We start from the raw sequence: 21,161 nt of genomic DNA on the forward strand, positions 1-21,161 counted from the left end.
CTGTCCCTAAATTCACATGGTCAGCCCGTCCCCAGTTATATCCGAACAGTCAGCCTGGTTAAAATGTCTGCCGCCCATTTTTAAATCCCTGACTCCGTCCTCTGATGCAGGGGGTGTGGCACTCAGTTCTGACCATTCACAGAACCTCTCGCAGCTCTGTGTGCCTTTTCCATACCATCCCCTGGTCCAAGTCCCCTCCCATCTACCTGAGACCCTGGATGCATTACAGCCATTTTGCATAAGAAAGACACTATCCACCAGCCTCAGGAATGTGGAGGCATTCTGAAAGCTGCTTCCTTCTCCCCATCCCCCACCCTGCAAGCTCTGGGTTTTTTTGGACTCCCCTATTTCTATAACAGGAGTTCCTCTAAACCCGTAAATATATTAGCTCTACACATCTAATAAATGAAGGAAAAACCTGTCAGGCTGCCTTTGCTCCAAGAAATCACCCAGAGATCAGTCTAAGATTTTACATCAGGTTTATTGAGGGAAGGGAGAGAAAGGAGTTAGAATTAAGATGGAAACTCCCGGTCCAATCTCAAGGGTCCGTAGAAGCAAGGGAAGGAGGAAAGAGAAAGGGGGAAGAGGGAAGGGGGTAGGCAAAAGGAAGGACAAGAAGAGACTCCTAGTCCACCTTGAGGACCTGTAGAAGTCCCCTGCCTATGCGCCTGCAGGTGCCACCATCTCCACCCCTTTCCAAACATACATTTCAGTTAGGGTGAATTTTACCCATCAACACATTCAACAGGTTATTTACATCTCCCAGCTTTTCCCCAGTCAATATGTTGTGCTAGTCCATCAACATTTCTTCTGGGAATGAGCAAAGTCCATTTTTATTTCTTATGGGAAAAGCTGGGACCAGCTTAATTTGCATATGGTTTACTTGCATATGTCAAAAGTCTGGCTGGGTGATCCAGCTGCCACCATGTTCTGATAAAAACATACCCAGTAAAAAGTCAAGTAATATTTGCAGTCTCTGCCTATTAAAACCATACTCAAACACTAATTTTTCTTTCTATTGATTGTCTATACTCAGAACTAAGTTGTTTTTCACTTTAGACCAAGCTTTGGCTTTCATTTTCATTGTTGGAATTAGCATTTTCATGTTTATCAGTAATGTCCTTTTGGACTATTTCTTGAATTTTCTCTGCAAGAGCACAAAAATTAGCTGCTCTCAAACTTTTAATCAAAGTGAAATACGCATCTTTTTTCCCATGACGTTGATACCAGGTACGGAGCAGCTGGACCTTCTGTTCAGCTGTATCTTGGAAATAGTCATTCTTGATTTCATCTATTCTGGCTTCATTGATGCCATTCTTTCGAACAAAGTCTCTAACTTGATTTATTGTCATTTGCTCAGCAATAGGGATAATATAGTCATCTAAGTCAATATCTGAAAAAAAAGAGGATAGTCTCTGAAAACTTGTTCTTCTAAATAAAATTGCCATGACTGAAAACCATGTTTATTTCTCCTCTTATAGTACTTAAGAATACAGGTTAGTCCTAGAGATCTAAAGAAACACAAAAATGTAAACAATCTTGCCTTCTAATCTCAGCTCCTCCTATATCTCCAGTAATTTGCTCTAGGACCTGAGCAAGAAACATAACACCTCTGTATCTTCTTTCCTCATCTAAAAAAGATTGGAAAAGGTCACCTCTAACATCCCCTATGGATCTGATGTTCAATGACCTACAAAACTAACAGGCAGACAAAGAGTTTATGATCATCTTATCTCTGAATCATAGCTCAGAAAAGAGAACTGAGTAATCATAAGCGTTGTTACAGAGCTGGAATACACCAATAACATCTGAGTCTACAATTCAGATTAACCTTTAAGTCAATTTAGGCAGGAGTTTCAGAATACACCTAAATGTTTGCAAAGAAAAATTTTCCTAAGCCTCAGAATTTAATATCTTATTGCTACTTGATTTATTTTTAACTAGGAATATTAGTTATAAATTTAAACAAACTGCCTGAAAAACCCTTGATGGTGAGCAGGAAGAAATGTAAGCTTAAGGAATAGCAAGGCCCCAAAAGATGTCACTGAAATTAGCAACATTATTTTACCCTAAAATTGGCCTGTTACTCCCTTGGAAGCCATGTCTATGAAATAAAATGATAAAAGCCTTACCTGCTAAATTCACTGGGGTTATATCCTGGGGAGAAAAAATATGGTGGGGAAGAGAAAAAAAATTTTTAGAATAGCCTAAATGTAATCTTTTAATTCTTCCTTGATCCTAAGGAAGTACAATCTAGTTACTTGATATATAAAATTAGCTGGACTAACTGATTAAGAAGGAAACTTTCCCCACTCAAATTTGTATTCTGAAAGGTTTCAGCAGTTCTAGAAACTAAGGGATATTTTTTACACAGCTAAAGAACCTAGGGAGTTCACGGAATGTGCTGAGATTATTGACAGCCTCTGTTCCCATGCCGTCCCCCCTCCCCCCACCTGCTTGCAGCTGCCTGCGAATTTCCCATGATAGTGGGGTGCATCAACCCGAACTCCTCCGTTTGGCCTTGATCAGCCCTCAGGCTCACAGGTGCAAGATAAACAACTGAATTCAATAGCTTCTTCTTTTCTTCCCCTTATAAAACAGCCCCTCCTTCCCTAGGAGGCTGGAGTCAGGCCATTCACAGCATGGCTTCCTCCCTGCTTGCTAATTCCCTCAGTAAACTTCTTTTTTTTCTGCTTGCTGTGTCTTAATGGTTCTCTGAGCGACTCTGTTCTTACAATTATGTTTTATATAGACTTGTAAAAACAAACATAATAAACATAATCACTCTAAAACTCTCTTTACTGTAACTATTCTTATTTTTGGCATGAGAAAATGGTTTAAATTAAAATTATTTTGTTCTATATGGGTTTAAAGAACCCTAACTCCCACTGAGCCCTAGCCCCAAATAAGAAAATATTATTCGTGAAGTGATCTGGTTTTTCTTCCCTGTGTAACTTTTGCTATTTGACATGCTTTGATACATGCTGGAAAAAAAGAAAGAAAATAAGGCAAGAGCTATGGCAACAAGTGGCTGGAGAAAGTTGAGTTGTACTTTTATAATGGGATTTAAGGCTTTATGTTTTTAAGAAAGCTCATGCACGTTTCAACACTTACAGTTCTTTGAGGTACAGATTCATGCTGACCATTCTTATTCTGGTAGTGTTTCTTCACCTCTGAAAGATCAAAGAAATTTCTATCAGACCCAGATCTCAGCCTTGTAGGAAGCACTACCCTCCCACTAGAGAAGTGTGAGAAAGAAGAAGTTCATTGACACTTAAAGTGACCTAACACCCCAAGAGACAGCATTGCCCTGATTTTGGACAATCCCGTTCTATCAAGTCAAGTATTCTAGAGATACATCACATCTAAAGTGAGACATCCAATTACCTCCCACTGGTCTAGCCTAAAGCTGGCTTTTGACTTATTGTATGGCATCACCATTACCTCTCACTGACTTGGAGCTGAATGTCATGACTACAGCAGGGCACAGAAACACAGAATATGGAAGTTGACATCAACTTGCCATGGAGTGACATTTAATGCCCAGAAATTCAAGTACATGCACTCACAAATAACTCAAGTATACACATTCAGTGAATATGTGTCTTGAAGTCAGTAGGAGATGGAAGAAGGGAATCTGTAAGTCTGCAAGCATGATTATAGTGTTTAGACACAGAGTATGTATTTTTAGCTGAACAGCCTCTAAAGGCAAGGCAACTTCTTTATCTTCAGTTGAACTGCAGAAACAGGAGGAAATGGAATGCTTCAGTGATTGAAAGTTATACCACCCTGAGTTTTAGGAATAATTTATAGGGATATTTCTGGAGTAATTTTGATTATACCCAATTTTGGCTTATCTGCAGATTTTACTAGGTTGCCCTTGCATAAAGTGTATTGCACAGTATTTTAAATTATGGTGGACAAATAATAAAAAACCATGGAGTTTGAACAAGGGTAAGGAGGCACAGAGAGGGATGAATTTATCAACTATCCTCTCCAATGCCTTTCCCAGGAAGGCCCTTCTTGTGTTCTCTGGATGCAATCTCAATGAACAGTGAAGGATTACTTATGATTCTTGGAAAATTTGGCTGCTGCCTGGATGAAAACATAGGGAGGATGGGAATACCCACTCAGTGCTTCCAAATGGCTGCTCAAAAACAGTAGCTGAGGGATAATATAATCTATTCATATCAGCTCTCATGAGTGTATTTAGTGGGAAGAATTAAAAATAAAACAGAGCTAGTACCTGCCTGGTAGAAGCTTTTTTATAGGTAGGAGACAGAGGAATTCTTTGAACAAGTTATTTCAATGTACAATTTGAACAAAGTGAGAACTTACTCCAAAATATTACTCCACATATTGGAATCACCAGGAGGATGAGCAACCACAGTAAGGGAGATGTAGATCCTGTAGATTGGAACATTGGACATTTTACATGAAAATAAGCAGTCTTTAAGATTAAACAAGGTACTCACAGAGAATCAAAGGGGATTGGATTTTCTTCATATTTTACTATGGGAATAGGAGAAAGGAGAACATACTCATAATACCAACCTTTTTTACATCTGGTGTTGTTGGTTGGTGTGCATTTCTCCTCGACTCCATATTCACACCTGGAAAAAATAGAGAAGAAATTAAAAAAGCCTGGTGGACTGATTCCTTGATCATTTTCAATGACACAGTATAAATAAGGGGCCATTATACTCATTTTTGCATCTCCATCAAACATATTCCCTCAAATATTCCTAAATTAGCATCAAAAGCTGGTAAAAATTTATAACATAATTTGGATGTTTGGATGAAGGAAGAATGACTATGCTTCAAAATACCCAGAGTTAAAGGAAGGTAATAAAGTATTCATGTATAAGAAAAGGGATGAAAATAGACCCTAACCTAAACTTAAAACTTGTAATAAACTGTGCTCTTAAAAATACTAGGAGACAATCATAAACTACAAAAGCAATTTTAAAGTAGTTTCATAGAATAAAATGGCCAGACAATAGCCAATGCCCATGATGCTACCAAGGGAGCCTACTCAGCTGGCCTGTAGAGGTTTCCCCCTTTAACATCAAGTGGTGAGTAAGATACTGGTTCCTGTGGGCTTTCTTCAGACAGTCAAACACTGATAGTCAGACTCTGAATTAGAGCTTGGTTCTGCCCATTATCTAACTAGGTGAGCTTGAGCAAGTCAATCAACCACCATGAGCCTGTTTTCTCACCTTCTTGAAGAGGTTATGACAGTGAAAAGAAAATTAAATCAAGATTATGAAATATTTAGAATTACTATTATTGTTATGATTTGACTTAATTAGTCCCTCCCCACCCCCAATACCTACTTATTCTTCTCTCATCATGAGGGCTGTCTCAGACACTTGGGACTAGAAAGGAGAGGCTAGGTTAAGTGCATATACCAGTAAGTAGGGGACATCAGGGCATGATGTCCCTACTTTTCAAGCCTACTAGGTCAACTCCTAAATGTTTCTTAAGCTAAATTACAAGTTTATGGAGAGACACATTGATATAATCTTAATTATACTTATATGTATGCAAAACAATGTCTTAAAGCAATAGCTATTTTTATAATACATATTACCCAATCTGATCTTCACAGAAATGAGACCAATAAAACAAGGGACAATTATTTGCGTCCTAACACGTGAGGAAACTGAAGCTCAGAGAGGTTAAGTGATCTGCTCAAACTCACTGAATTAATCAGAAGAAAAGTGAGGAGCACAACTGGGCTTTCTAACTTTGGGTCAAAACCAAGCTCTTTAGCATGAAAGACAAGGTCCTTCATGATCTGGTCCTGGCTCCTTTGCTATTTTTCCCACCTCCAGACAGGTACCCTGTTCTCTGGAGCTTCTCTATCCCTCTGCAGCTGCTGTTTCTGTGCCTGAAGTGTCCTTTGATCTACGTACATCTTCCGTCAAGACTCAAGCCATGTTTCATATCTTCACTGCATCTCCCTGGGGCAGGGTTGAAAGGATCTATATAACTCATAACACCCTAGGCACTGGTCTCTCCTGATGCTTGCCACATGGCCTTGACTCAAAAACCACAGGTTTTTTGGCTCTCTCTGCCTGTTATATATATGTGTGCGTGTGTATATATATATATATATACACACGCACACATACACACACACACACACACACATATATATATATGTATATATATATATATATATATATATACACATATATATACACATATATATGTGTATCCGTCGGCAGCCGTCCGTCTCAAGAGACGATGGTGTAGCTTCTTAAGAGTCTATCTGCACCGCCGAGAATGGCTGTGCAGTCCGACTCGGGAGTGACACGGTATCTGTCTCCTCCCGTGTTGAATCGACATCTTGCGATGACGCTGGAGTGTCCTCTCCAGTGAAGCTGAAGCTACAGAGCCTGGGCAGGGTGATATGGAGGGTCTGCTGTTGCCCATGCAGCAGACCCCCCCTCTCTTCGCAGCTGAAGGGTCCAAGGGAAAGACGGAGTCAATACAGCTTGGGTTCAGGTGCGCCGCAGGAGTTGCCGGTGTTGACTACAACGTCAAATCGCCTTAGGGACTCCGGCTCCGGATTTTCTGTCGGGGTTTACTCCCTTAGCCTTTCCCCTGAAGAGGTATGCCGCAAGGCAGCGGAGGTTTTTTTATTTTTTTTGGAGTCAGAGTTTTCCTTCTCTGATGTGCCCTGACTGGAAGATCGAACCAGCGACACTTAGCTCGCAGGCCGACGCTCAATCCACTGAGCCAAACCGGCCAGGGGTTATGTGTATATATATATATATTTATTAACAAGTCTAAAGAAAATCGTCCTTGAATCAGGGGATGTGATACAAATTATGGTGACCTACGTATAAAACCTGGCACCAAGTTTGGCTTTTTAGAAAAAGCATATATAAGAATATGTGTTAAAACCTGCCCCAGAACACAATGCAGAGGCTGACACCCTGAGGGGAGCGCTTAGATAGATGGGGCTGGTCTGCGGAGCCAGAAAGCTCTTGGTCCTACACCTCAGGGCTGAGCCCCGTGGGAGAAGAGGCCTGCTCTAGAGAGGGGCCCGAAGAGCTGGTCTCTGAAGGCAGGACCCCTCTGAGCACGGACCTGCCACAGCCCTGGTGCAACAGAAGCAGTGCGGGGGAGAAAGGCAGCAGCGAAGGGCTGCGTCCTGTGCTTCTGCGCTCTGACCACTACTTGAGGGTTCCGGATCTCTTGACAAACCATCTTCAACCCAGAGGAACTTGCGCAATTGCCAGATATGTTTTTTCCATGGAAGCTGACTAATTCCAATTCAACGAGCCAAATTGTATCATTAGCCTGATTTTAAGGATTAAGAACAAATTCTGTCATTTTCTGCAGGTCAAGCCCCTGGAACAGCTAGCAGAATGACCATCATCACCACAGAAAAATATAACAATGATGGCCTCAATCTATTTCAGTCTTAGACCAAATGCAACTGAGCAATTCTAGTCCAGAAATTATACTTCACAGGCAATGAAATGAAACTGATCAATATGGGAATTCCCCCATGCTGGGTACAAACTACCTTTGCATGAGGCAACTGAAGCCTCTGGAAAAAGCAGGGTCAATATCGTATATCTGTCTTCAAGGAGGAAGACAGAGTTCCAGGAATATGTCTTGCTCACATTGATAGCTTAAGCAACCAGCAGTGTCAAGCACACAGGAGGGGTTCGATACCTGTTTGGAGACTGGATGTCTGAATGAACAAATGGTTAGTCGTCCTGAGGCAAAGCAAGCCTAGAACTCAAATTCTTGACTCTCAGCTCATGTTGCTTCCCCCTAGGAAGACATTATCTCTCAAGGTATATCTAGTGGTTTAATTAGAAGAAAATTAAAACTTACGTGCTGCAAGGGTTACAGTGTTCGCATGAAGGAGTATCACAAAAAAAGTTTGATTTACATCTGCACTTGGTATTCTGGATCCTGGTACAGTTTTCTTCCACTTCTAAGCCTAGAAAACCAATTTGCTGCGTATGAGTCACAGCCGCTAGTTATAAATGCACTATGAAAATAATGGGCAGGAGTTGTGGAAACTTTTGAGATCCACCACTTACATGAGCAGTCCCACCATGGTGCCTTTTGTAATACAACTAGTATTTAAATGCAAAACAGGCAACCTCAGGTCAGGTTGAAATGGGTAAAATCATTCAGCAGAGTTTTAATCCAGCAACCAAGAAATCCCACCTTTGCTTAAGTAGCTCCCCTGTTCTAGTCTAAAGCCTGGCTACTCAAAGTGTGGCTTGTGGTCCTGCCAAAGCTCTCGCTCAGAGATTCTGATTTTGTTGGTCTATCTAAGGTGAGACCTGAATGTTGGCACTTTTCACAGCTCCCTATGTGATTCCAATGCACTGCCGTAATTGAGAAACATTGCTTTAGAACTTGACTAGAGACAAGAAAAGCATATGTCCAGAGGTTTCTTAATGTCAAACAAAACTGGGAATACTTCTGTTAGATTTTAATCTGGGGCCATCAGAATAGATTGGGATATTCATTAAAATTCAGGGCCTTGAATCAGGAAGAAGGCAGTGGAGTAGGTAGCAGTGTTGTCTGCTTGCTCCCATTGCGGGAAAACTTGGAGTACAAACACGGAGAGGAGTGAGTGAGTGTGGATTTCAGATAGCATGAACAGGGAAGGGAGTGTGGGAGCAGCGTGAAAAGAGGGCAAAAAGCTTGCCCACACTCTCAAAAGGAGTTGCTGGGCCACCCAGCCCAGCGCCACTGTTGCACTGCACACAAAAGGGGCAGCTGCAAACCAGCTCATTAGCTGGGCTCTGCTTAGAAACTGCCCCCTGCAATAGGCGCTGGGACCAGCAAAGTCCTGGAGGGAGTCAATGAGGTTTCCTTGCAACAGCCGGAGGTGTGGGAAGACAGCGAACAGCCCAGACTGTGGGAAACTGTATGAACCGAGTCTAGGTGGGGACTCCCTAGGCTGGCAACTCTGGGCTGGAAACCCTGCACCCTGGGCACGTGTGTCACGGCACCACCAAACAAAAAAGCAGAACTGAGCTGGGGAGAGGGGCCCATACAGGAAATCTGCATTGGAAATGTAGACTCAGTAGGGACCCCAGGCAGACAAGCAGTATGCATAGGTGAACAATAAGATGCTGACAGCCAGATATGGACACAGCCCAGTGCTGCAGCTTGGAGCACAGAGACTTTATGGGAGGAAGAGCAAAGACAGGGCCCAAGGCTGGGTGGGGACTAGGGACATGAGCACTGACTTGCCAGCTGAACAACGTTGCTAGACAAGCCTGAGGATTGCTGGAGGGTGCCTTAGGACAAGTAGGGAGAGACCCAACTCAGTGCGGCTCACGGCAGAAAGCTGCAGCAGGCCCATGAGTGAGAAAAAAGCAGCCACAGAAACCAGCCAGATCTCCTCTCAGCCAGCCAGCCAGAAAAGAAGATTTGAAACTCATGGAATTTTGACCAGGGGTGGATCCAGATAAAGGAGGACTGTGCCCAAAGCATCTCCACAAAAGAACTTAAGACAAGGTGGGGAGAATGACTCTCAATTAATTAGCCAGAGGGAAGGTTCCACCAAAGAGTAACTGAAAAATAACCAGACAGTTTAAACAAACAGCATAAAGGGCATCCCAAGAGCATCAAACTCAGGAGATCAAAGAGACTGCACCACTGAATCCCCCAAGTCTCCTATACAGAATCCCATACCACGAAAGCGGAAAATCAAAGCAGACAAATCCAAGAAACAAAAACAAACAAGAAGCATACAACATGGGGAGACACAGAAACAACCTCCCAATGAAAAGAAAAGGGGAATCCCCAGAAAGAGTGCTAGATGAAACAGAAGGAAGCAATCTATTGGACGTGGAATTCAAAAGAATGGTTATAAAGAAGCTCAATAAACTTGAAAAACTCAGAGAAAACTATAACAAACTCCAGGGGAACTATAAACAACTCCAAGAAAACTATAAAGAACTCCAGGGAAGCTATAAGGAACTAACAGAGAACTACACCAGCACACCAGCATGAAAAAGGACATAGAAACTATCAATAAGAGCTATGAAGAAATGAAGAATACAATTTTTGAACTGAAGAACACAGTAGAATAAATCAAAAGCAGGATAAATGAAGCAGAGGATTGGATCAGTGAGTTAGAGGACAATGTAGAAAAAAATTCTCATACAATACAAAAAAATGAAAAAATATTTAAAATGAATGAAGAGGGTTTAAGAGAACTGCAGGACAACATGAGATGAAATAAGACTGTATCACAAGGATACAAGAAGGAGAAGAAGAGAAGTCAGGGATAGAAAACCTGATTGAAAAAGTAATAACAGAAAAATTTTCTAACTTGATGAGAGAAAAAGTCATGCAGGTCCAGGAAGCACAGAGGGTCCCAGCAAAGGTGAACCAAAAAGGCCCACTCCAAGGCACATCATAATTAAAATAGCAACATTTAAAGACAAAGAAAGAATCCTAAAAGCAGCAAGAGAAAAACAGCAAAAAACATACATGGAAGCTCCAATAAGGCTATCAACTGATTTCTCAACAGAAACACTACAAGCCAGAAGGAAATGGCAAAAAATATTTCAAGTAATGAGAAACAAAGGCCTACAATCAAGAATACTCTACCCAGCAAGGCTCTCCTTCAAAATGGAAGGTGAAATAAGGAGTTTTCCAGACAAAGGAAGACTAAAAGAATACATCTCCACCAAACCAGCATTGCAAGACATGCTAAAGCGAATGCTTTAAGAAAAAGAAGAAAAAGAGAGTGGGAGAGGAACACAGGTACAAAGGGAAATGAATAAATACCTGTCAATAATAACCTTAAATGTAAATGGATTAAATGCCCCAATCAAAAGACATAGGGTAGCAGAATGGTTATGAAAACACAACCCACACATATGCTGTCTACAAGAGATACACCTCAAAACAAAAGATTTACACAGACTGAAAGTGAAGGGATGGAAAAAAGTATTCCAGGCAAATGGACACACACACAGAAAACTGGGGTAGCAATACTTATTTCAGACAAAACAGATTCACAGCAAAGGCCACAAAAAGAGACAAAGAAGGACATTTCATAATACTTAAAGGAACAATCCATCAAGAAGATATAACCCTGTTAAACATATATACACCCAACATAGGAGCACCCAAATATGTAAGGAAAATACTAGAAGACTACAAAAAGGATATCAACAGCAACACACTCATAGTAGGGGACTTTAACACCCCATTATCAACAATAGGCAGATCTTAAAAACAAAGAAACACCAAGGATATTGAAGCATTGAACAACACACTAAACCAAATGGACTTAATTGACACATACAGAACTTTTCATGCCAAAGAAGCAAAATATACATTCTTTTCAAATGCACATGTGACATTTTCAAAGAGAGACCACATAATAGGACACAAAACAAGCCTCAACAAATTCAAAAAAATTGAAATTATATCAAGCATCTTCTCAGATCATAAGGGCTTAAAATTGGAAATCAACCTCAAGGAAAAAACTCAAAAACATTCAAACTCATGGAGAATGAATAACATGCTATTAAATAATGAATGGGTTAACAATGACATCAAGGAAGAAATTTAAAAAGTTTCTGGAAACTAATGATAATGAACACACAACAACCCAAAACCTGTGGAACACAGCTAAAGCAGTCCTGAGAGGAAAGTTCATAGCAATACAGGCCTACCTGAAAAGGATAGGAGAATCTCAAATAAAAATCTAACCCTACAGCTATAAGAACAAGAACAACAACAAACAAAGCCCAGGGAGAGTAGAAGGAAGGAAATCATCAAGATCAGAGCAGAGTTAAATGACATAGAGACTAAATAAATAATTCAAAAGATCAACAAAAGTAGGAGATGGTTCTTTGAAAAGATAAACAAAATTGACAAGCTTTTAGCCAGGCTCATCAAGAAAAAAAGAGAGAAGACCCAAATAAACAAAATCAAAAATGAAAGAGGAGAAATCACGACCGATATCAAAGAAATACAAAGGATTGTAAGAAGTTACTACAAACAATTGTATGGTAAGAAACTTGACAACCTAGATGAAATGGAGAAATTTCTGGAAACATATAAACTTCCAAAACTGAATCAAGAAGAAGTAGAAAGCCTGAACAGACTGATAACAAAGACTGAAATTGAAGCAGTAATCAAAAAACTCCCAGCACACAAAAGCCCTGGATTGGATGGCTTCACAGGTGAATTATACAAAACATTTAGGGAAGAACTAATGCCTACCCTTCTCAACCTATTCCAAAAAATCCAAGAAGAGGAAAAACTCCAAAACTCTTTCTATGAAGCCATTATTACCCTAATTCCAAAACCAGGTCAAGACACAACAAAAAAAGAAAACTACAGGCCAATATCGCTGATGAACATAGATGCTAAAATCCTCAACAAAATTTTGGCAAACAAGATCCAGTAACACATTAAAAAGATCATACACCACAATCAACTGGGATTCATCTCAGGGATGCAAGGATGGTTCAATATTTGCAAATCAATAAATGTAATACACCACATAAACAAACTGAAAGACAAAAACCACATGATCATATCAATAGATGCGGAAAAAGCATTTGATAAAGTACAACATCTATTTATGACGAAAACTCTCAGCAAAATGGGAATAGAGGGAGCATACCTGAACATAATAAAGGCTATATATGAGAAACCTGAAGCCAACATCATACTCAATGGACAAAAACTGAAAGCATTCCCCCTCAGATCAGGAACAAGACAAGGATGTCCACTCTCTCCACTCCTATTCAACATAGTCATGGAGGTTCTAGCCACAGCAATCAGACAATAAAAAGAAATAAAAGGCATCCAAATTGGAAAAGAGGAAATAAAACTTTCATTATTTGCAGATGACATGATAGTGTACATAGAAAACCCTATAGACTCCACTAATATACTACTTGACATAATAAGTGAATTTAGCAGGGTACAAAGTCAATATTCAGAAATTGAAGGCATTTCTGTACACCAACAATAAAATGTCAGAGATAGAAATTTTTAAAAATCCCATTTACTATTGCAACAAGAAAAATAAAGTACCTAGGAATAAATTTAACCAAAGAGATAAAAGACTTGTACTCAGAAAACTACATATCTCTGAAGAAAGAAATTAAGGAAGATACAAATGGAAGCAAATACCATGCTCATGGATGGGAAGAATCAACATCATTAAAATGTCCATACAACCCAAAGCGATGTACAGATTTAATGCAATCCCTATTAAAATACCAGTGACATATTTCACAGACCTAGAAAAAATACTTCAAAAATTTATATGGAACCAAAAAAGACCCAGAATAGCCACAGCAATCTTGAGACAGAAGAACACAGTAGGAGGAATCACAATACCTGACATCAAACTATACTGTAAAGCCACTGTGTTCAAGACAGCCTGGTAACTGGCATAAGAACACACATATAGATCAATGGAACAGAATAGAGAGCTCTGAAATAAACCCAGGTCTATATGGTCAACTAATATTTGACAAATGGGGAAGAAACATAAAATGGAGTGAGAAGAGCCTCTTCAATAAATGGTGCTAGGAGAACTGGACAGGGACATGCAAAAAAATAAAACTAGACCACCAACTTACACCACACAGCAGAATAAACTCAAGGTGGATGAAAGACTTAAATGTAAGCTGTGACACCTAGAGGAAAGCATAGGCAGGAAAATTTCAGGTATCCCATGTAGTAATATTTTCACCAATACATCTCCTAAGGCAAGGGAAATAAAGGAAAGAATAAACAAATGGGACTACATTAAACTAAAGAGTTTCTGCTCAGCAAATGGTTTGTGGGTTATGTTGCATAAATTAACATGTGCTTTCTGTTTTCGAGTGATTGTCTGTACATATAGGCCTCACTTAATCCTGTCTGCATTGCTGCCTCCTGAGACTCAATGGTGTGGCTGAATTAAGTGGCTGGAATACAACTGACCTGGAGTCTGCAAGATCCTTCCCCATACAGGAAGGCCACCATCCCCTCCACACTCCCACTCTTATTAGGGATTTCTGGACCCACGGGTAGGTAGGACAACAACCATGCCCAGCTTGAAGCAGCTAGAGGAGCACAAGACCTTTGCCCATTGTCCTTTTTAAGATTATAAAGGCTCTTAAGTCTGAGAGGGGGGGATTGTTATTTTTTATTGTTATAAAATTAATTAATTAAATAATTAATTAATTAATCATTAAAAAAAAGAAGAAGAAGAATATGGGAAAGGGTGAAGCCAGAGAGCTTATATGCACAACCCATGGACATGAACTGGCAGTGGGGGGATGTTGCTGGGGGAGGAGGGGTACTGGGCAGAGGGGAGCAAAGGGGAAAAAAATTGAAACTATTGTAACAATATAATCAATAAAATATACTTAAAAAATAAAAAGAAAACATCAGCAAGATGAAAAGGGAACCAACCATATGGGAAAACATATTTGCCAATGATACCTCAGACAAGAGATTGATCTCCAAAATATATAAAGAAGTTACACATCTCAACACCAAGAGGACAAACAGCCCAATTAAAAAATGGGCAAAGGACCTGAACAAACCCTTCTCCAAGGAGGATACGCGGAGGGTCCATAGACACATGAAAGAATGCTCAACATCACTAGCCATCAGGGAGATGCAAATAAAAATGACAGTGAGATACCACATTATCCCAGTCAGAATGGCCATCATCAACAAATCAACAAACAACAAATGCTGGTGAAGATGTGGAGAAACGGGAACCCTGGTGCATTGCTGGTGGGAATGCAGACTGGTGCAGCCACTATGGAAAACAGTATGGAATTTCCTCAAAAAACCAAAAATGGAACTGCCTTTCGAACCAGCAATTCCACTGCTAGGACTATACCCAAAGAATCCTGAAACCCCAATTCAAAAGAACTTATGCACCCCTATGTTCATAGCAGCACTGTTTACAGTAGCCAAGTGCTGGAAACAACTTAAGTGCCCATCCGTAGATGAGTGAATTATAAAACTGTGATACATCTACACAATGGAATACTGTGCAACAGAAAGAAAGAAGGAACTCCTACCATTTGCGACAACATGGATAGAACTAGAGAGAATTATGCTTAGCGAAATAAGCCAGGCAATGAAAGAAAAATACCATATGATATCACCTAATACAGGAGACTAATGAACAACACAAACAAATGAACAAAATTGAACAAGGAACAGAAAAACAGTTATGGGGTGAATGGGGGAAGGGTCTAGTGAAGGAACTAGCATGGGTGACCCATGGACATGGACAACAGGGTGGGGAATGACTGTGGGAGAGGGGGTGGGCTGGGTTGGGGGGAGAAATGGGGGAAGAAATGGGACAACTGTAATAGAACAACAATAAAATTAAATTAAAACCTTAAAAAAAAAAATCCAGGGCCTCGACCGGAATGATCAGAACAAACCAAATCCCCAAAGAAGGTGAAGCATCTCACCCACCTCTCAGGCTCCTCTGTCCTTGGATATGGAGGTTTCTGAGCTCTTGCTGGTCATAAAGAAGAGCCATTACATAAGCATAAATCAAGGCAGAAGAGAACCGTTTCCGCAGTTTTGACTGGAGCTAATGAACATTTTTCACAGTTAACCTGCTACAACTAGAAGAATTGCCTAGACTTGGCTTGTAAGTGCCTAGACATCAGTCCCTGGTCCTCCTTCACCCCAGTCAGCCCCATCCTGTCCCTCCCTATGTGCCAACATAGCACCAGAGTAGATCCCAATTTGATTGTATTATAAATGATTCTACATGGAGTACTACCATTGATGTCCTTCAATTGCTTTTTAAGACACTTACCTTGTTCTCCATCACAGATTCTACATCTTCTGCATTTGTCAGAATAATGATTGCTCTCTGTGTAGTCCTCTCCTTCTAGGCAAGGCACACAGACTAGTCTGTTCCCATCAGTTCTGCAGTCAGCAACTTTCCGTTCACCTGCCGAGAATAAAATGGAGCAAGTGTTTGAATGCAAGAGCATGGGAAGTACGTAAGGATGGCAAGAAAACACTGCTAAAACAGGGGAATTCGGCTAATCTATAATGACAATGGAGGAGATGGTTATTGTAAAAATCACGTCAGAGACAGAAGGTCTCCCAAGACAAAAGCTACTGAAGGAATATGCCTACAGAAATAGGATGATTAGGAACATGTGACAGGGGGAAAAAAAGAGGCTCGAATGACCAAATGCACTGGAAAAAATGCTTTTACTAACGTTTTGGTGGGGGAGAGGAGAGGCTGGTAGGTATATATTCATGGTGGAGATGGTTATCGCTGGCCACAAACTAAAGTATTCACCTTGCTCTGGCTTCTCATTTTATTTTCCGAAGTCACAGATCATGGTGGGAGCAGAGTGCAGGGAAAAGGAGATTTGAAGTTCTAAAGACCTCAGCCTAATCTTTAGTAGCCCTATGATCTCTAACAAAGTGCTTCATATCTCTGAGCCTACATTTCTTCATTCATATGATGGAAATAATACTTTTCTTGCATTGCTACCAGAACTTCACAGGATCTGCCTAGCAATTGCTCACAGTCCTTTTTTCCTCCCCTTTCTTTCTATTCCTCTGCCAGTAAGCATCAGAGTATGTTGTGACAGGCAGATATGAACATATTTATAATAACTTTTATGATCAGATTAGTTATCTTAATGCACAGAATTTCAAATAACATTCATATTTACTTTCATTTACTTAAAAACAAGTCATTATTTTGCTATTAGTAAGCATTATACAACAGTGACTCCTGCTGGAAATTTAATTTATTTAACAGGTGTTTATTAAAGGCCTGTTGTATTCCAGGCACTTCCTAGAAGCTGGAGGTACTACAGGAAATAAACAAAGCCTCAGTCTCCCAGGACTTCACATTCTCATGGTAGAAGCAGGCAATGCACAAATAAATATGGCATCAAGTGGTGATCAGTGCTATGTGGGAAACTAGATTACAGCATGAAGAGAGAATGAAGAAGAAAGAGATAAAATATAAAAGGGAATTAAGAGAAAAGCATGACTAGTGACTCTAATTACTAATGGCATAACTAATTAAGAAGAATATGCAAAGTCTAATCTCCCTTCTTAACATGTATGACAAGAATAATTTATGTTGTCTTTCCTAAGCACACCACTTTCTCAACAACCTCATAGAATTGTTTTTGATAAAGCAAAACATTAATACTTACTACATAGTCAAATTAATTTAAACATATTTTAGTAAACCATGACAATATTCCATCAATAGAAAAAAATAAGCAAACCATGGAAACCTGAGATCTAATTCAAATACAGTGCATCAGGGCTTTATAACATTGTGGCACTACTTAAAAGAAAACCAGGCCAAAGCACAATTCAATTTGCTTGCTGGTTACGGTATTATCTTGGTTTCTAAATGAATTGTCTTCGTTGATGAACTACTTTTCTTTTCTTTTTTTTTAAAGTATATTTTATTGATTATGTTGCTACAGTAGTTTCAATTTTTTCCCCTTTGCTCCCCTCTGCCCAGTACCTCCCTTCCCTCCAGCAATCCCACCCCCCTTAGTTCATGTCCATGGGTTGTGCATATACATTCTTTGGCTTCACCCTTTCCTATATTATTCTTAACTTCCCCCTATCTATTTTGTACCAGCCAATTATGCTTCTTAGTCCCTGCACCATATCCTCATTTCTCACCATTCCCCCTCTCACCTGAACACCCTCCAAATCATCCCCATACCTATGTTTCTGTTCCTATTCTAGTTTGCTTAGTTGGATTTTGTTCTTATTTTTTAGATTCAGTTGTTGATAGTTGTAAGTTTGTTGTCATTTTAGTGTTCATAGTTTTGATCTTCTTTTTCTTAAGTAAATCCCTTTGACATTTCATATAATAATGGCTTGGTGATGATGAGCACCTTTATAGCTTTACCTTGTCTGGGAAGCACTTTATCTGTCCTTCCATTCTAAATGATAGCTTTGCTGGATAGAGTAATCTTCATTGGAAGACCTTGCTTTTCATCACCTTGAATACTTCTTGCCAGTCCCTTCTTGCCTGCAAAGTTTCTTTTGAGAAATCAACTGATAGTCTTATAGGGACCCCTTTGTAGGTAACTCTCAGCTTTTCTCTTGCTACTTTTAAGATTCTCTCTTTATCTTTCACCTTTGGCATTTTAATTATGTGGTGTCTTGGTGTGGTCCTTTCTGGGTCTAGCTCATTTGGGACTCTCTGTGCTTCCTCGACTTGTATGTCTATTTCCTTCACCAAATGTGGGAAGTTTTTCTTCATTATTTTCTCACATGAGTTTTCAACTTCTTGCTCTTCTTCTTCTCCTTCTGGCACCCCTTTGGTTTGGACGTTGGCATGTTTAAAGTTATCCCAGAGGTTTCTAAGCCTCTCCTCATTTTTTTCAATTCTTGTCTCCTCATTCTGTACTGGTTGACTATTTTTTTCCCCCCTTATGTTCCAAATCATGGATTTGAACCCCAGTTTCCTTCCCTTCACCATTGGTTTTGTGTGGATTTTCCTTCATTTCATTTAGCATAGCCTTCACTTCTTCCCTTATGCATCTGCTGTACTTAAGCATATCTGTCAAGCCTGTGAGCATATTTATCTCCAGTGTTTTGAACTCTGCATCTGTTAGGTTGGCTATCTCCTTGTTTGTTAGGTTGGCTATCACCTCATCACTTAATTCTCCCACTGGAACCTTGATCTGTTCCTCCTTTTGGGCCGTACTTCTCTGTCTCCTCATCTTGACAGGCTCTTGTGTTTGTTTGCTTCTGTGTCTTAGGTAGAGCTGTCACACGTGTTACATTGTATGGGGCAGAGCCTTAGGTTTTCTCGTCAGTAGAGGGCAATCTATTTCAACATGTTGTGGTGCTGTATGTGGGGGAGGGGTCTGAGAGGGAACAATGTCGCTTGCCCAGCATTCTCCCCTTTTCCAGTCACTTTTCCCACTTCCATATGGGACTGGTGCCTCTCTAGCTGTTGCCCTGGCCGTCGTTCTCAGACTGGGTGGGTCTGTGGATGTTCTAGGACCATGCGGGCCCTTTAAGCAAATGAACTCTGCTGAAAGACCGGCAGTTTCTGCCTCTACCTCAACCCCCACTGGTTTGCATAGTCGGAAGCAATGAGGCTTTATTTCCCCCGGTGCTGGGACCGTGAGCTGTGGGGTCTGGTCTGGTGCTGGGAGTGCCCCCCAAGTGTCCCTACCAACTCTTTAAAATGTGTGACTGCGCTTTCCTCCTGCCTGCCACTGCTGCTACCACACTACGTCCTCTTTGTCCTGGGCTCCACCCCTCCTACCTGTCTGGATGACTATTTCTTCTTTATATCTTTGTTTGTTGGACTTCCATGCAGCTCAATTTTCTGGAACTTCTGGTCGTCTAATTTTGAGGTAGTTGTGTTCTGATGAACTACTTTTATTTCTTCCCTTCTTTCTTTTCCTTTCTCGCTTCCTCCCTTCTTCCTTCCTTCCTTCCTTTCTTTTTTTTATGGAAAGAAAATTTAAAGATACGAATAATCTATATGAAAGGCTTTCAATATTTTTATGATTTTTCCATAGATTTTGCCCTCACCCAATTTATCAACCCTATTTATCAACTTAACTTCACTGAGGTTCTCCAAAACACTCAAACTAGTTTTCACAGAAGTAAAATCTGTCTTTTTTGTGTGTTCATATATCATTGATTTTACAATATTTAATTAAAGGGTATATTTATATCACAACACTAATAAGCATAAACAGAGTTGGAAGCAATTTGAATACTGATAAAGCCTAAAATTCAACAAGAGGGAATAGAAATGCTAAGTGTGTGTTCAACATGTGTTGGGTTCCATCCAGAATATTTTAGAGATGGAGCAGAGGGAATTAGTTAATTCAGCCAGCATATCAGTTAAAAATCCCTTAAGGGAATTTGTGTATATTGAGAATTATATTAGAAATATTTCAGAAGACAAGACTTTGTTTGACCATAATATTCTAGCCTTTGAATACTCCAAAATGTACTTAATTCCACATCATTGGGTACCATGAGGACGTGTGGCGTGTATGATATTTTCCTTTATTTTGACTATTTTCATAAGACATTTTCCTGTTAATTATTGTATCAGTAGGTAAAAACTTCTTCATATTTTTGATCCACATATTCAAATTTCTTTCTTAAAAAGAACTGGTGATATATGAGAGTTCTTATCTTACAAGTGAACTCAGCAGGGCTGAGATCACTCCTTAAATGAATGTAAAACAAAGCATAACGAAACAAAACAAAAAAAAGCACACAGACAAAAATCTTTAACAGTTTGATGTGCAAAACATTTTATCTTTGTTTTAATTTGCATTTTAGGTTTAAAAAATATGAAAGATCTGAATTCGCAGGACAAATTGATTGTGTTTAGCAAGTTATAAAAACTTGGGAGGCATTATTTATTTATTTATTTCTTTTTTTAATTGTATTTTTTCCATTACCATTTAGTTGCCTTATACCCCCTACCCTAGCAATCACCACACTGTTGTCCATATCCATGAGTTTTATTTTTCATTTTTGCTCAGTCCCTCCACCCACTAACCTTCCCCCACTCAGTTGTGATCCAGCTCTCGATCTATGAGTCTGTCCCTATTTTCCTTGTTAGTTCAGTTTGTTCATTAGATTCCACATTCTCTCTTCTCATTTGGAGAAGAGCAAATGGGCTTAAGTATAAAAAGACTGAATTATAAAGGAGAGCTTCCATGAGGGTTATTAAAACCTGGACTGGAGGCCAAGGAAGACTGGTAGAATCTTCTTACAAACAGGACCCAGGCCTGTGTAGCAGCTTGACTGCTGGAATCCTGGGAGGCCAGCCAGGCAACCCTACTACAATTCTTTCTGGTTCTAGTAACCTAGCACATAAATCCATGTGTTGTTTTCCTTTACCTTCCTGTCTCACTTAACAAAGCAGCAAGAAGAGGTTTATATCTATATGAAACAGTAGCCAATTTAGTCCATATTGAAAAAAAAGCTTGTGCAATTGCATTTCGTTTAGCTTCCATTTTGCTGATGTTTAAAGGATTTCTGATCTGAAACTGGTTTGCATTTCAAAATACTGATTTTAAAAATCTGTTAGTTTTTGTCTGTTGCTTTTCTAGCTCGGCTAGTTATTAAGCTGCAAAATGCAAATGTATTTTGCAAGCTTCAGTGTCTTC

At 39.8% G+C, this 21,161-nt stretch overlaps 1 protein-coding gene across 3 annotated transcripts in view; it reads right to left on the reverse strand.

The window, feature by feature from the left end:
* Positions 1 to 1,045: 1,045 nt before the first annotated feature.
* Positions 1,046 to 21,161, reverse strand: part of FAS (Fas cell surface death receptor) — a 33,976-nt gene continuing 13,860 nt past the window's right edge. For all 3 annotated transcript variants that reach the window (XM_090277999.1, XM_090277998.1, XM_090278000.1), the window contains 7 exons: positions 15,818 to 15,955; positions 7,861 to 7,969; positions 4,555 to 4,613; positions 4,339 to 4,407; positions 3,115 to 3,173; positions 2,133 to 2,157; positions 1,046 to 1,393 (listed from right to left, as the gene is read on the reverse strand). In XM_090277999.1, coding sequence (XP_090134125.1) covers positions 1,056 to 1,393; positions 2,133 to 2,157; positions 3,115 to 3,173; positions 4,339 to 4,407; positions 4,555 to 4,613; positions 7,861 to 7,969; positions 15,818 to 15,955 — 797 coding nt within the window. In that variant the 3' untranslated portion in view covers positions 1,046 to 1,055. The remainder of the gene's footprint in view (positions 1,394 to 2,132; positions 2,158 to 3,114; positions 3,174 to 4,338; positions 4,408 to 4,554; positions 4,614 to 7,860; positions 7,970 to 15,817; positions 15,956 to 21,161) is intronic.

This window comes from Furipterus horrens, unplaced genomic scaffold (genome assembly GCF_987537825.1).
Source record: "Furipterus horrens unplaced genomic scaffold, mFurHor1.1.pri manual_scaffold_5, whole genome shotgun sequence".
NCBI lineage: Eukaryota > Metazoa > Chordata > Mammalia > Chiroptera > Furipteridae > Furipterus > Furipterus horrens.